We start from the raw sequence: 16,003 nt of genomic DNA, 5'->3' as shown, positions 1-16,003 counted from the left end.
TTATCATGAAATGGCTAGCGCGGTCTATACTACATACTTTGTTCTCCCTCCCATGGGAAGTCTGCGCCAACCACCTCACGCCGATGCGTGAGAGTCGTTATCACTGGTGTAAGGTCGTCGCAGGTCACCGTTCACGGTCTCGATTATAAAAGCACAACGCAAGGCCAGTTGGGTTAAACGGTGTTAGGCACACGTTGCTTGTTGCTCCTCGACATAACAAAAATCTGCCGTCATAACAAACAGACCAAAGAACGCACTGACCAAACAAGCAAAATTCGAGGAGTTTATTGGCCTTGAGTAAGACTTCTTTCATACATTAATTTGATAAAGTTTAAACGATCTGTTTTCACTCAAACGGCTCCAATATGATATAAAGAACATATCAAAACTACATGGTAGTTGAAGCACATTCTAAGAAGGGCACATAATACAGATGAGTTAACATGTTAGCATGTATGTATATAAAATGTAAATAGCAACACCTGTATATGCAATACTGTAAAACTACCGCCGATACAAATACTGTAAATAAAATAGAAACTATAATTTTCAGCTACATTATGTACAAACTTTTTACAAAAATGCTGCTGATCATTTTCAACAGCCAATACACAATATAAGACATAATGGGACTACATAATTAAGTTATGCTTCAGACACATTATAAAAAGAATCATAATTAAAATCATTTTATGTAGTTATCTGCCAGTTATGAACTTATGGATAATTTCTAATGCTGGTTGAATAAATGTAAAACGTTGACAGCTGGTGATGCTCTCTTTAAAAATTAACTGCCAACCTTAAAAGTCATTCTGATTTAAGACAAATGCTACAGAGCAACTCATAACTTCCTAAAAGAACCCATGCACTTCAGTCAATTTGTTCACACACTTCCTCTGCAAGGCACTTCGTAAAATCAGACACATTTTTATCAAATGATTCCATATGGCACTATGATTTACATAGGGTCTGTATACTTTGAATATATTCCAAGACTACATCTTCAACTGACAATACCACCATTAAGAATCTCTGTGTACTTCAAAGTATGATTTCAACTTTGTGAAGAACGTGATCAAGAATGAAACATTTTTTCTCCAAGAACAGGCATTTGGCCAAGATTTCTTTATCAAGGGAAAACCATTTTGAAAGATTCTTTACTAAGGCACATAATGAAGCCTACTGTGAAAATAATGAGACCCAGGCACATTAACTTTTTTCCTAAAATGAATGTTTTTTCATAAGGCCATCTTTTCCAAATGGGTCTCAACAATTTTGACAACTTTCTTTCCAATAACCCCCCCCCCCCCCAAAAAAAAAAATCCTCCATATGCATTGTGGTTGGAGCTAATGTGTAACCCTCAAATGCACTGTGGTTGGAGCTAATGTGTTTCTACCAGAGGCACTGTGGTAGGAGCTAATGTGTATCCATCAGATGCACTGTGGTAGGAGCTAATGTGTATCCATCAGATGCACTGTGGTTGGAGCAAATGTGTATCCATCAGATGCACTGTGGTAGGAGCTAATGTGTATCCGTCAGATGCACTGTGGTAGGAGCTAATGTGTATCCGTCAGATGCACTGTGGTAGGAGCTAATGTGTATCCATCAGATGCACTGTGGTTGGAGCTAATGTGTATCCATCAGATGCACTGTGGTAGGAGCTAATGTGTATCCGTCAGATGCACTGTGGTAGGAGCTAATGTGTAACTCTCAAATGCACTGTGGTTGGAGCTAATGTGTTTCTACCAGAGGCACTGTGGTAGGAGCTAATGTGTATCCATCAGATGCACTGTGGTAGGAGCTAATGTGTATCCATCAGATGCACTGTGGTTGGAGCTAATGTGTATCCACCATGTGCACTGTGACGGGAGCTATCACGCAGTGTGGATCCTGAGGTAGTATTGTCTGTTCACTAACTGGAGGCTTACAAATATCGTCCGGTAACAAAGTCCCTCCTTGCTGTGCTGGTGTAGGACTTCTGCTGGTGCTGCGACTACGCCTATGAGCAGACTGAGGAGGCGGAGGGATTGTGGGTAATCTCGTCCCAATATATTGCTGTGCTTTGTATTTGTTTATTCTGTCTTTGTTTGTAATCAGAGGTTCAATGCAGGTCATGCTGGCCTGTTCACTGTCATCCTGTGGAGTCATGGTGCTATAGCCGTGATCACTATCGCCCCCTGCTGGAGGTCGTCTGTAGTTAGGGTTCACTCTATATGGAGAAATACTGGCAGGTGTGTCAAATGTTGCTAAGACTATGTTGGTGTGACCTGATAAGAAAGGAATTTAGTACTGTATGATTATGAAATAAATAACCCACATGAGACGCTATTTGTGAAATAATTCCTGATCCTACTACAACCACCACTGCTCTGAACTTTGTCATTATGAAATAGAATTACTGATAGCAGTAATAAAAGAAAACAGTTCAGCTTCACTGTGTTATGTGTTAGCAATAAAATAGTACTGATCAATGACAAACAAAGTAAAGACTCTACCTGTGCCAATCTCTTCAGGTTCAAGCTCCTCAGGTTCATTGTCCAGCTGTGACATCCTGACCTGAGTGTCTGGCACTGCAGTGACATACTGATGACCAGTGCGGTGGACATGGTGACGGTAGCAGTAGATCCCCAGGACTAGGACCAGGAACACACCCATGATCCCCCCTGCTACTGGACCCACAGGGGTGGTCTTACCTAATATACTTTCATCTTCCTGGGTTACCACTAAAAATGGAAAGTGTACTAACTGTTCAACCTGATGCTGAATGAACGTGTTGATGAAAGAGTTCTTGTCAACAGCTGAAATTTTTTTTTTTCTAAAAAAGCCCATACTGCCATCTACCCATGTGAATTTGATAATGAACACTACATTAAATGAATTGGTTATTTAAAATTAAAGCAATATAAGCAAAATGAAATTAAAGAATTATGGGAACTGTATACACCATGCCAAGTAATAGTATATTAACATTCAACAACAGTGAGACTTAATTATGAGAATGAATGAAAAATGCACTTTGGAACATAAATTTATATATTTAAAACATCAAAATGCTCTCACCTCTGACTTGATCACCATAAGGAGTGGCAGCTCCCAGCACACCACCAAAGCAGACATTTTGATTGGTACAAAATGGCTTCTTCAGCAGGGTGTTGAAGTCTTTCTCCCTCACACACCATTCACAGTTGAGGACACCAAAACAGTCCCTGGGAACATATCAATATATTGCACATTAATATCTTTTCTTTTAAATACAAAGCAAGTTTTTAAAAAATTCACTTATAAAGATTGTCACACAAGTAACCAGCATCTAATACTGTTCTATACATGTCTAAACTGCACAAACACACACACACAATATATATAACTTCATTTCACTTATTAATCTGTTAAATATTAAGACACCACAATTTTTCACCCTGCCCCAAGTTCAGCCTTACTTTTCAGTCTTCCTGTCCCCACAGTTGGTGGGCACACACTGGTGCAGTTTGGCCTTCACCTCCTCAGGGATAGTGACCAGGGACACAGGCTCTGCATGCCGCGGACAGCTAGGGTTACTGCAAGGTACACAATGATACAGACTGCAGGATACATTGATATACTGTTTAAATATATTTACACATTTTAAGTAAAAATCATGTAGCTGATCAAAGGCTGCCTCATGTTTTTCAATCATCATAAACATGAGGGACTGTTGGTGCATTATTGCAATCTTCAATTTTTTTCTCCTGGGAGGCCTGTTCCATAATGTCCCTGCTCAAAATCTGAATCTTTATGCAACTGAATTTAAGTTTTGAGTGCGTTTTGGCACGTTTTTCAAAACATTATGAATTGCTCTCTAGGGCGTTCTTTTACGATGTCTCAATGAAAGAAGACAATTTCAGCACTGTAACATCCATAAAATTAGTGGTGATTTATATAACAACTCTAATATCTAAAATTATGAACTGATTGACAAACAATGATCCTTAAATATAATAACTACTTCAAATGTCTTGGTGTTTCTTGTATCTTGCTAATGAAGCCCTTTTTCAACAAAGAATCAGCAAATGTCCATGTACATTTCACCCCGAATTTTTATTTCATTTGGAATATTTTCTCAGAGGCATCAGACCACTCACCTGTCTTCATCACTCAGCAGGTCCCCAGTGCAGAAGTCCATCTCTAGTTTACACTCACAGGGACACTCACACTCACTCTGCTCCATACGCTTGCAGTTCAGGCATTTCCGATCAACCTTGTGAATATATCATATGTATTATATTATATACAATCTTCAGTCCTGCCTTATTTTTTTATCATTACGTTTTTGAAAATTCATTATTCATTTAAGGATTTAATCATTCCTTCATTCATATTTTTTGGAGCACAAGTTTTTCATAAAATTTAATATATAAAGTTTACAAACATAAACTTTTTTGTAAATATATAAATAATAAAAACGTAAGCAGTCAGTAAAAACTAAAAATTAGGAAAGTGTCTGTTGTTTTTGCAAAAATCCAAGACATTACCAATGCAAAATATCTCAGTTAACGATCAAAAACATTTTATTATTGCATCAGTTGAGAGAAGCCACAAGTCTTCACTGTAATCAGACATGGCCTGTGCAGATGCTTTGAATAAATGATGATGAAATTCTCCAGTTTTGCTTGTTATGTTCAATGGCACAACAGTCTTCTTACCACACTGCATGGACAGAAAGCTTTCATCATGTTACATGTTTGGTTAACAATACCAAGGAAGGCGTTAGACCAAGGGATGGCAGTTATCTGGAATGAAACAACCAATTTATGTGTGATTTGTACCTACAATATTCAATATAAAGAAGAAAACAAGAAGAACAAAAATTACAATAATACAAGTTCATTAACATTTCACATATATTTTTCAACAAGCAAACACATAGTCTATCTACAACACAACCAAAATGCTGGACATGATTTTAAATTCAATAAAAAAGTGATAATTTATTTACCTGATACTTTACACAATGTTCCCCATGTTTCATATTTGTCAACACACCAGTGATGTTTTTGTTAAACTGAAAATAGAAAAAGAAAACGTAAAAGACTTTTTTACCAAGATAATCACACACTCAAAAGAAAAGAACTAGTTTAACAAATGCCTTTCTTAAGTATTTCAACAATCCATCCTATCCTACTTACATGGTAATATCTCTGAATGGTCCTATCACTGAAGCTGTTACAAAGTTTCTTCTCCACAAATCCTTTGTGATGTAGTATATCATTGGCTACTAGGGACTCCATACGTGTGATGTGTCTCTGTTCTTCTGGTCCATTCTCACTGGGTTCTATGAGGCCAGGATGAGCCACCAGGTAGCCTTTATTGTCCAGAATGAAACACCTGGAAAGGAAAAATGTTCCAGGTTTCAAACAGTCACCAAAAATGATAGACACATGGTAACCAGTGGGTTGAGTAGTACTTTTTTCTGCCATGCAGACAAAGCTACTTGCAAGCTGCCATCAACCTTCTATTGTCTGCCAAATTACTGTAGTATGTTAAAGCACTTATTCTGTAGTGTATTCAATTGCTACTCTTCTTTGAAAAATGAATTATGAATGTTTATTCTCAAAAGTTTATTCTCAAAAGCTTTTAAGTAATTTTTTTGTGTATCACATCTCACATTTCTGTAGGAAAATGAGTATGTCAAATAAAATCCGCGACATATAAATCCAACCCCCACAGCCTACCTTATATTCTTGTCCTCACAGTGTGGCATGGCCTCCCTGAGCAGCTTGTAGAAATACCGCATGGTGATGTCAATACCCATCACAGCTACTATACGGTCAGAGGAACTGTGCTTGCCACCAGGTCTACAATACAATGGATGGGTCGTGTTGAGATCATTTCAAAAAGAATTTTAATTAATGAGCAGTGACCATAAAATGCAATCAGCCATTCGTTTTGAATGCTAGAGAGTAGTAATCATCAGATTGGATGTACTGTGATAGTTTAGTACATTTCACATTGGTATTATTGTGATTATGTTCTTATATCATGACACCAAAACAGTAGTAACTTGACAAAATCATATTTTAAATCATATAACAATACTGTATGTTCAGTGAAGCCCATGTATAATTCTCTTACCTCCCCTCATATACTGTGTGACTTATGGTGGCTATATAGCCTGCTCCATACACGTCTAGGTAGGGCTCTGTCAGCACCACACTGCCTGGGTTCTCAATGGCACGCTCATACCTGGAGTTGAAGGTCATCAAAATAGGTTTAAATTCACTGGGCACAAAACATTAGTCCCAAAATTTTTATTCTGTAAATTCATTTGCAGTGGAAACAACATTGGGGACTGTTCTTGATTTTTGCTAGAAATGCAAGTAATGTATCTTGACTATGTGATAATAACTTACCAGGGTCTCTTGGTTGGGTCAAATTTCTTCTCTATCAAACCACCTGGAAACAGCCTAAACACTCCACTTGGGGTGGCCACATATCTATAATATCCAACAGGAAATAAAATATTTAACACAAACAATGAACACAAACTTAATGAAATATTCAACACAAAAATTAAATACAAATTTAACACACCAACTACTCTTCAAAAATGTAAGGAACTTTGGTGTTGGCTGCTACATGAGATCATTTTCGTTCTTATACAGTAATGAGACTAAAATCCATGCACTTGAAACTCTCAGCCATTTCCTGTGAACATAATACTGAGGCTAGATCTTGTGACTGCTACAAGGTCATCTCTAAAAGCAAAAACAAGACAGAACACCTACCTTCTGACAATGTAATCATTCAGCTTGCTCTTCTTGAACTGCTGCAGCCACTGTGAGTTGATTCTGGACACTGCAGCCACATCATCTCTTACCTCAGGCTGTGAGGAGAGGAAAGAGAAATCATGGAAATGCAGCACGGCAAACAGGATAATTGCTTTCAAATAATGTTTTTTTTAAAATAATTTCACTAAAGCCCTCATATGACTTTGATTCAAAACTTGTTAGTTACACTCAACACTTACTCTTTGGGTTAAGTTAAAATCTAAAAAGTCATGACAAGATCAATCCTGAAACTTTTCAAAGAAGTTCAGGAGATTACCTTTAATCCTGGATTAGCTATCAGTTTTGTATCATCTCCAAGATATGCCACATAACTCTGTACCACTTCCTTGGCATCTTTCTTATTCTCTGGCTTATTGAGATGTTCAAAGGGACTGGTGAAAGCTGATGCTGAGAGGAACACAGTGCTGGCCTCTACAAAAGACAAAAATATACAGGATTCAATATACATAAACTCTGTCAACTGTCTTTCAATATGAATTGTAAGAACTATAAGAAATTAAACACATTTCCGTGGGTTGGTTAAAACTGCTACAGACTACGAATCCATATATCACATTTTTGTAACCAATACCCAGTTCATTAACCAATTTTCAGACAAGACAAAAAATTAATTTTCTTTATCTATCTTTCTTTTCATGTACCAGTATTTCTCTCACCTAGTGTAGCCAGCTGTTTGAGGTGCATGCAGGTATTATGTGGAATCAAATCTAGGCGGTGATATAGCAGCGAGTTGGGCACTGAAATAAATACAGGTGAAACATGTTATAATCTGCTAGGTATTTATGATTGATTCATTGTATTTCAGGAGAATAAGTGCATACATGGGAGTATTTGCCCCCAGAAATATATTTGTAAATAAAGATTCTACTTCTCATTGAACTTATAATACCTACCTGGTGCATTTTTTACACCAGAATACTCAGAATCCACTGCAACCTTAAGAACAAGGATGAAAGGTGTATTCTCGATCTAAAAAAGAAAAAAAGTTACAAAAATTACCTATGACATTTTTCAACCCCAAAACAATTAGTGTCTTGTAATTCAGTTAGAACAATTCTAGCTAGTCTTTTCATGTTTCTCAGATCTTTTGTACTTTAATGCATTTCAAAAAACGAAAGAGTCCTGTTAGATCAATATTTCCATTCAGACTATCACCATTCTTTAGGTGGTCGTCACGTCCCAAGGGCAAGCACTACACTTTATAACATGTGGTTCTATTCCTTACCCTCTTCCACAGATATCTGTAGATGACAGTCTTGCCATCAGGCAGCAGGGAGAGGTTGGACTGCGTGTTTTCCTTGGCGTGTACTGTCAGACTGGTCCTGCCCTCTGTGGCACTGGAACAACATAGCAGACAGGTTAACCACTGCTAACAAACTTATGAGTAAGCAACTGTTATATACTGGAATGTAATTGTTTTCTTTTGGACAAAATGTCAATTCAAGTGAGTAAAAATAAGGTTATTATCATCCTCATCATCAATTTTACTATCATAATATTTGTATAAGGGGTTGAAGTGGTGGGTTAGCATTTTTGAGTCCAAACTACACAGACTGACAAAAAACAATACAATTGAAACATGCAGTTTCCATACCTGTATAAAAGACCATAAAATCTAGCTCTTCTACACTATGCTTCACACAAGATGCAATTCTTTTACCTTAAAATCATATGCTTCACCCTCTCAAAGCCCTCATAGTTTTCAAAGTGGCTGACATCTGTGTGCATAGGCTGGTATTTGGTGAAGATGGGACGGGACAGGGATGGATGCATCACCATGTAACCTGGAAAAAATATGATGTACATAGTGCTGGTATTTCTCACACTGTATAAACATGATATAACATCCTATAAAACTATGACACTGGCAATTTAATGCAGTTTCCAGTCTGTGTTTTTGCACTGCATACTGCTCAATCTGAACAGTAAAGTCACAATCATGTAACCTTTTCAGGTTGAGCAGTATAAAATACGGTCTTTGATGGGGTACACTTTGATAGGTCCAAAATTAAATTGTCAATCTTTCAAAGTATACCAGTACAGGCTGTATCACTTAAGTATACAGCTTAATATGAAACAGATCATAATCTACTTGTAGCAACAAATAATCAAGGCTAGGGGTATTGGCAATTGGTTTTGATAATTTTAATCAAGAGTATCAGTTTAAATACTTTGAGCCTACTTGCATCATATTCTGATTTTTCTTCAATAGTGTACCATGAACTGGTATCTCAGTGTCTATACGACAAAGTAAAATAGTCTTCCCCCTAACTCTACTCACCATGCTGATCCAGGAGAAATGCATAGGCAAATACTTCTTGCTGAAAGTATGTGATGTCTTCCACCATCTCTCCAAAGTGAAGATCCACCCCTGCCACACCCAACACCTTCCCCTGGTGTAGACATGGCTGACTGATGCTCATGACAAGGCCTAAAACAGAGTAGAAAAACACCATATGTACACAGAATATTCTGGTCATATTCGAGTAATAGACAGTATGACAGCAAGGGGCTTTATAATGTTCACCAAGTAATTCTCATTCTTATGTAATCATCCAAACTCAGTTCATGATTGAATGAAACACATATACTAAAACCAAACTGTATATGATAATGTTCCTTTTCCTCAAAGTGTGACAGGTATCTGGTGATAACCCAGAAGCACACCTACCTGCCCCTGTCTGGTCAGCATAGGGCAGTGAGAACCGTGGCCTGTCCTCTATTGACCTGTTAAAGGCCTGGAAGAAGGTACCCACTGTTGTGCTCAGAGAGTCGGTGGTGTTCACAGAGAGGCTTTGCCCAGGCTGAAGATAGAAAGCAAATTTTTTTAAAAGTTGGTATATTAACACTGTGTATTGGCATGTGTTCTATAAACACAGAGGAAGCATTTGTCAATGGTAATATGCAAATAATGTAAATAGAATAAAAATATATTGCATGCGTTACTCTCAAACCTGACTTGGCATTGCTTGAATTAATCAATTTTGTGGCACATTAATAGGATGGCTATTTTCTCCAAAATAGCAGAGTATGCCTATAAGAACTACTCCCCCTATCTTGCAGGGTGCCCCTACATGAATAACTCCCCCTAACTGACAGAATATGCCTACATGAATCACTTACCCTAACTGGCAGTGGATGCCTGCTCTGGACATCGTACTTCTCAAAATTCTGGTTAGCCACATTTTCCAAGAAGCTTTTCTCAAACATCACTGGTTTGCCATCTGGAAACCACAGAAGGCACAATATATCCTGCCTTTTCATGTCAGAAATCTTGACTTTGTTAGATCTTTTAACAGATAATGGCAAAATTAGAGTGTATACATATGTAAGCAATACTAGTTTTAATGTGAGACTTACCACCAATGACGGCATATGTGTTAATGACCACCTTATTGCCTAGTTTCCCATTTTCCACTGCTATCACCTCCATCACATCTTTGGCATCAGTTAATGATGTCAGCAGACCTCTGCTGATATACATTATCATTGCATCTTCTGAAATATACAAGTGGTTTTATCTCTTAAATAAATATCAAGAAGCCTTTCTTCTAGAATACAATTATTTCTTTCTAATTTAAAAACCACCCTCATGCAATGGGGGTGTTGAGAACAAAAATGCTGAGACTGTGTATAACTTGCTTACACACACAGAAACACACCTCACTGATTCTATTATATATAAAAGCACTAAATGTGTGTTTGTTTATATGAAGCTGAAAATCAAAAGTAAACTCACCCTTTATAGTTTGATTTTCATGCTCTTGCAGTGTACTTCTGATCATTCTGAACGCCGTCTCCAGCCCCAGGGAGTGGTTGGTTGGAGCTAAAATTATAACATTAGTGGATGCTCAGTTTACAAGTGACTGCCCACAAACATAAAATAAGTTAAAATTTTCTACTTATGTTATAGCTCCTCCAGAAGATCCTTCATTGCTAGTTCAATACATTTTATACGGTCAATGGATTTTATAAATATTCTTACCATCTTGTTTAACAGCTTCAGTGATAAACTTTTCAAAGTAGTATTTTACTTCAAGTGTGAAAGGCACCAGTTTGTTGGACACACACGGATCTTCATCATCCCGAGGATGTCCGATTGTATTAGATACTCCTATCAGCCCAACCTAGAAAACAATGTTGTAAACATGGTATTAAGTGAATGTTCCTTCTATCTAACTTACAAGATTAATACAATCCAGCTGAATCGCCCCCCCCCCCCAAAAAAAATTTTTAGAAAGGTATGCCAATTCTAAGCTTGTGTTGATTTTTCTGCTTAATGTTTTGTAATTAAAGATGCATACAAAGTCAATTTTTTGTCACAAAAACCAACCAAATGCCAACATATAGTTTGAAGTAGTATAACTAAGAGAATTACCAAAAGGCATTGTTTATTTTTAACCGAAAATGATGTTTGCATGGATTTTTCTGCTAGTAATCTATGCTGTATGTCAATGAGGCAGAAAAGTAGGTCACGAAAGTAGGTTAAATTTCTGACCAAAAATTTAAACAAGGCAGCAAAGCTGTCAAATGTACAGACAAAGAACAGAAAATAAAGATGCAAATAAGTGAAAAATTAAATTTTCACAAAAAACTGTTAAATTGCCAGAAAAATTTACCAAACAGACTGCGTTGCCTATTGAAGCTGTATGTTAGACCCATGTTTCTTTCCTGTAAGTTTGAGAACAGTAAGTGACATGATTTCCCTAAATGGTCATCATAGGAGCAGTGCCCAAAATAGGGGTTTCTTCAAATTTTGATGCAACATTACATAATGTTTAACAGCATAATGACAATCAAATGTTATTAATAAAATATTAGTAACATGGACATTCAGAAAATGTGACAAGCAAAAGTCTTCAAGATCATGGAACTTTAAAGTCACACCTTGAAAATGCCAATATGTGAAAAATTAAATTTTCACAAAAAACTGTTTAACTGCCAAAAAAAAAAAAAAAAAAAAAAAAACCAAACAGACTGCATTGCCTACTGAAGCTGTATTTTAGTCCCATGTTTCTATCCTGTAAGTTTGAAAACAGTAAGTGACATGATTTTCCTTAAATGGTCATCATGGAAGCAGTGCCCAAAATGGGGGTTTCTTCAAATTTTGATGCAATATTACATAATGTTTAACAGCTTAATGACCATCAATTTTTAATTATAAAATATTTGTATCACAGATATTCAGAAAATGTGACTAGCAAAGGTCTTCAGGCCCATGGAACTTCAAAGTCACGCCTTGATAATGCCAAAATGTAAACAAGACAGCACTGTTCTGAAATGGGTTTATTTCCATTTTTAACACTTTTTTAACATAAAACAAAATACACATTTTACTGCCATTTTTATATGTCCAACTAAGAAAATTGATGAGATGGGAAAAGTATCAATAGAACAGTGTTAAATGTCCAATTTCCTCCATTCTGAGATTCTGAACATAGTGGATGATTGAATCTGACAAACTGCAATGATATGAGTTTATTTCCATTTTTGACACTTTATTACACAATACATGATAACAAGTTTACCATGTTTTTTACATAATCAACTAACAATGTTGTAAAGATGCAGGAAATATCAAACAAACACTTTTAGGCATCTTATTAGTTAAATAATGAGACTGTTAACATGCCTAACAATTGAATCTGAGGAAATGTGAAAAAACAGTATAACTTCTTAAGTAATGGCCCGATTATGCTTATTTTCGAACTCAACCTGCGTTTTAGTAAGATTGACCACTCCTGTGAGTATAATTACAATTGGCCAATCCGCTTTTCTTATATTGTGTTATCAGTGTTGCATTTATATTGAAAATAGTGAAAAAACAGCATAAATTACCTAAAAGTGACCCGATCACGCTGATTTTCGAACTTGACCTGCGTATTATGAATATTCATCAGTTCTGCAAGTTTCAAGTCAAAAGGTAAAATGGTTTTCCACTTATCGTGTTATCGGTAAAAGTGCACGGCGAAGGCGACGGCGGCGACGACAGCGACGACAGACGCAGATGATGGCTATATGTACAGACACATCTGTGTCTGTACATAAAAAGGAGCAGTCTAAAGCTCTTTTATGGCTGATCGAGTGCTCTATTCAGTTTATCCCTTGGCATGTCGAATTTATTTGAGTTGTATAAGAAACTAGTAGAAGTGGTTTCCATGTGTTACTGGGAATCCACACTCCACCGATGCTCGGTTCGTATGTACCTTTAACTATGCACTGATGTAATACTATTCAAATAAATCAATCAGTTGACAGCATACTCAGATAATCCTTTTAAAATAAAATAATATCTAAACACACTGCAACATGTTATCTAAAATTTTTTCTGCTTACTCGGTCATGCTCTGACAGGGACCCTAGCAGGTGTTTAGCCACTGCTTTCACTGTCTTCAGCTGGTTAGAACTAAGGGAGTTCCCCTGATCCAGAACCAACACCACATTCTTAGTCTGGGGTTGTAAGGTGTTCACATATACGTCCCTGGAACAGTAGAATCAGAACATGATGGGCTATCTAGAAAGTCAGCTTTACTGCTCTGTTGTGGAATAACACAGAACAAGCACTTGTATAATTTGCTTTAACTAACTTTTCAAATGGTCAGTCTAATGTAAATTTTGGTCTAGATCAATGACAACTAAGAATTATTTTAAAGTTCATTATTTATTTTAATTTTACATTTATGATGTTTGCAAGTTTGTGTAAGACCAAAGGGTGGAAGTAAAACAGTCACTGAACTGGTTTCAATCATCATAAACCCACCAGTCATTACCTCTGCCAATGAAGGAGTTTTTAAACCGTGTTAACCAGAATAATCCTACTAGTCACTTTACTCTATTGATCATCATAAGCCAATAAGCCATTTTACCTGTGTCTAGCATCATAGAACTTAGGACAGTTTTCCCTTACTCCATGTGCAGGAAACTCATTGTGAACACCTTGGGCTGAGATAAAATACTGCCACATAAGCTGCCATTTTAGTTGGGGGTTGCCATTCTGATTTCCTTTGAAAACTGAAACAACGAAGTAAGAGTGAAGGGACAAGTTATACTGTGTCAACAATATTATTGTTTATTATTTATTACACTAAGGTTATACAATAGATGAAATGTTTATAACTTTATATGACAGCTACATTTTTCCCTCGCTAGAAAAAAACTCAATATCAGTAATCTTAACTTTCAAAACTTGAATTATCCAATGATATCTTTCTTCCTAGTACAAAGTTAAAAACCATGTTTGCTTATGTCAGCCTCCACTGGATGTAACTAAGTTTATGGTAACAACCATGTCCTGTCAAAATACCTTCTGTGAGATTTCTTCCTGGATTGAAAGCATCTTTTGACAAGTGGGGCGGGAGAAAATCACATGTGACTAGCTTAGACATGTTTGTATAAAATGGGTTCTCTGGGCTGAAAAAAAGAAAAACAGTTCATTAAATATATTTCAAGAATGCAGCAAAATGTACGATTGAAATTAACAAGTGGGAAAATGGGGAGAAACACAATTAAGGCATCACTTATTACCAATTTTAACATTTTCGTGTCAAATGAACCACTTACCTTGAGCCATAATCAGTCAAATTACAACAGTCAAAAGCCTGTGTGATAGGGCGTAGCAAATGGAAATTGTACAGGTTTTCTACTCTCTTCTTGACAGCATCCAGGATGTCTAAATAATTCTGGAACTTGGTTTTTAACTTCTTAGAAAGCTGAAAGTGAAAAAAAATTTTAGCAAAACACATCCAAGGCAATAAAATCCTCCAAACAATAATAGTTTCTTTAATAAAAGCATATGAAGTGCCTTGCTTTTTCAGATCAAAAGCCATGTTTCCATTAAAGGTATGCAAACTCAAGCACTAAACATATCAAGGAAATATTTGTTTATGGGGTGTACACGGATACAATACAGCATTTTTATATTCTAATATTACATTCAACTGGTAAGCAAAACGTAAATAAGACACATTTTCTGGATTATTTTCTGTGTACACTTAATACAAAAATAAATATTGATATAAATGATTTAATTCACCTTTTTAATGACTTCTTCTTCTCTTATTGCAGTGGTATCATAGGACAGTGAGTCATAAATTCCCTGAAAAAATGGAATCAATTTACTGACTTAATAGAATGTCATATTTTATCAAAAGAATACAAGGCGTTTTTACCAGTTAGTAATAAATGGTGAAAAAAATATAAATTCCAATATTTGGCTATAATGATGGATTTTATTTTGTTATTTATCAGAAATTATGCTCTTTTTTCCAGGAAAATGACACTTGGCCATGAATGATATAATCATAAGTCAGTTTTCACACCACACCCATTAACAGTTGACAAGAGCCTTGAAGCATGTAAATCTTATGTGTCCACTACACCCCATTATATCCCAAACATCTTTACTTGTCAGAGTTAGGATTCAAGTCCTTACATCTGTCCTTAACTGTTGAAATCAACTGAAAACTATTATCAGTCTAAATACAAAAATTGCATAAATAATAACTTGAAATAAGCACCATACAGTGATGATACTTAGAAACGATACACTCATCACGGCCGACTAGTCACTACATCAAAATAAGTGAAATGTCATATGATATGTATCATATAATAAAACTATTCACTCACTTGCAGGTATGTTACTCCCATTTCCTCGTTGGTTAAGTTCCTAAAGGCAGAAATAAGTTTCCGTGCCTCCCATTGCAGGTTAATTCCTCCCATTAGCATCTTCTTAGGATCAACTTGCTCTCCTGAATTTGCATACGTCCACTCGTCCTCATTAGAATATGAAGGAGTTTTAATACTTGTGTATCCTTCATTTCGTAACTTGAGGGCGTCAGACTCCGTAGCACCGGGAGAAAATTCTTTATCTTGTGTAGAACAAGTCCTTTCAGATAGCAAAGCCAAAAGAAATATGCAAACATTGCACCAAACAACTAAACCTGCAGCGGCCATCTTGGATTTTGATCTCAAGTTGACTTGATAATAACTTAATATTCCTCATACCAACCTGGCCATCTGGACTTAGAACTTCATAAACAAAATTTCTGATGGTCACCTGTATTCTTAACTTTTGTGGTGTCCCTTTCTTATCTTTGGATGATGGGAAAACATCCTCCACAATGTGGCGTACATTGTTGGACACCAAATCCTCAACGATAGAGCTAGCACTTTA

The 16,003-nt window shown here is 36.4% G+C and overlaps 1 protein-coding gene across 1 annotated transcript; it reads right to left on the bottom strand.

Moving 5' to 3' along the window:
- Positions 1 to 269: 269 nt before the first annotated feature.
- LOC106168881 (VWFA and cache domain-containing protein 1) lies at positions 270 to 15,991 on the bottom strand. Its single transcript, XM_087009419.1, has 29 exons — positions 15,457 to 15,991; positions 14,861 to 14,923; positions 14,389 to 14,537; positions 14,132 to 14,238; positions 13,695 to 13,839; positions 13,165 to 13,309; positions 10,814 to 10,955; positions 10,568 to 10,654; positions 10,189 to 10,326; positions 9,952 to 10,052; positions 9,500 to 9,632; positions 9,110 to 9,259; positions 8,489 to 8,612; positions 8,054 to 8,165; positions 7,722 to 7,797; positions 7,485 to 7,565; positions 7,085 to 7,239; positions 6,766 to 6,863; positions 6,391 to 6,474; positions 6,113 to 6,223; positions 5,713 to 5,835; positions 5,167 to 5,365; positions 4,977 to 5,042; positions 4,684 to 4,770; positions 4,123 to 4,238; positions 3,442 to 3,558; positions 3,062 to 3,207; positions 2,497 to 2,724; positions 270 to 2,268 (listed from the first exon to the last, which is right to left on the bottom strand). The coding sequence occupies exons 1-29, from the start codon at positions 15,781 to 15,783 to the stop codon at positions 1,838 to 1,840; spliced, it is 4,041 nt and encodes a 1,346-aa protein (XP_086865545.1). The 5' UTR covers positions 15,784 to 15,991; the 3' UTR covers positions 270 to 1,837.
- Between the last annotated feature and the right edge of the window lie 12 nt (positions 15,992 to 16,003).

The sequence above is a fragment of the Lingula anatina genome, chromosome 1 (assembly GCF_051362555.1).
Source record: "Lingula anatina isolate TDL-2025a chromosome 1, LinAna3.0, whole genome shotgun sequence".
Taxonomy (NCBI): Eukaryota; Metazoa; Brachiopoda; class Lingulata; order Lingulida; family Lingulidae; genus Lingula; species Lingula anatina.
This window is presented reverse-complemented; position numbering and strand designations above follow the sequence as displayed.

Excerpts from the sequence above, each read along its gene's own strand:
- LOC106168881 (XM_087009419.1), bottom strand. The coding sequence starts at position 15,783 with ATGGCCGCTGCAGGTTTAGTTGTTTGGTGCAATGTTTGCATATTTCTT. Across the intron at positions 10,053-10,188 it reads CACATATGCCGTCATTGGTG|ATGGCAAACCAGTGATGTTT; the intron begins GTAAGTCTCACA and ends TGTGGTTTCCAG. Across the intron at positions 3,208-3,441 it reads GGGGACAGGAAGACTGAAAA|GGACTGTTTTGGTGTCCTCA; the intron begins GTAAGGCTGAAC and ends ATATGTTCCCAG.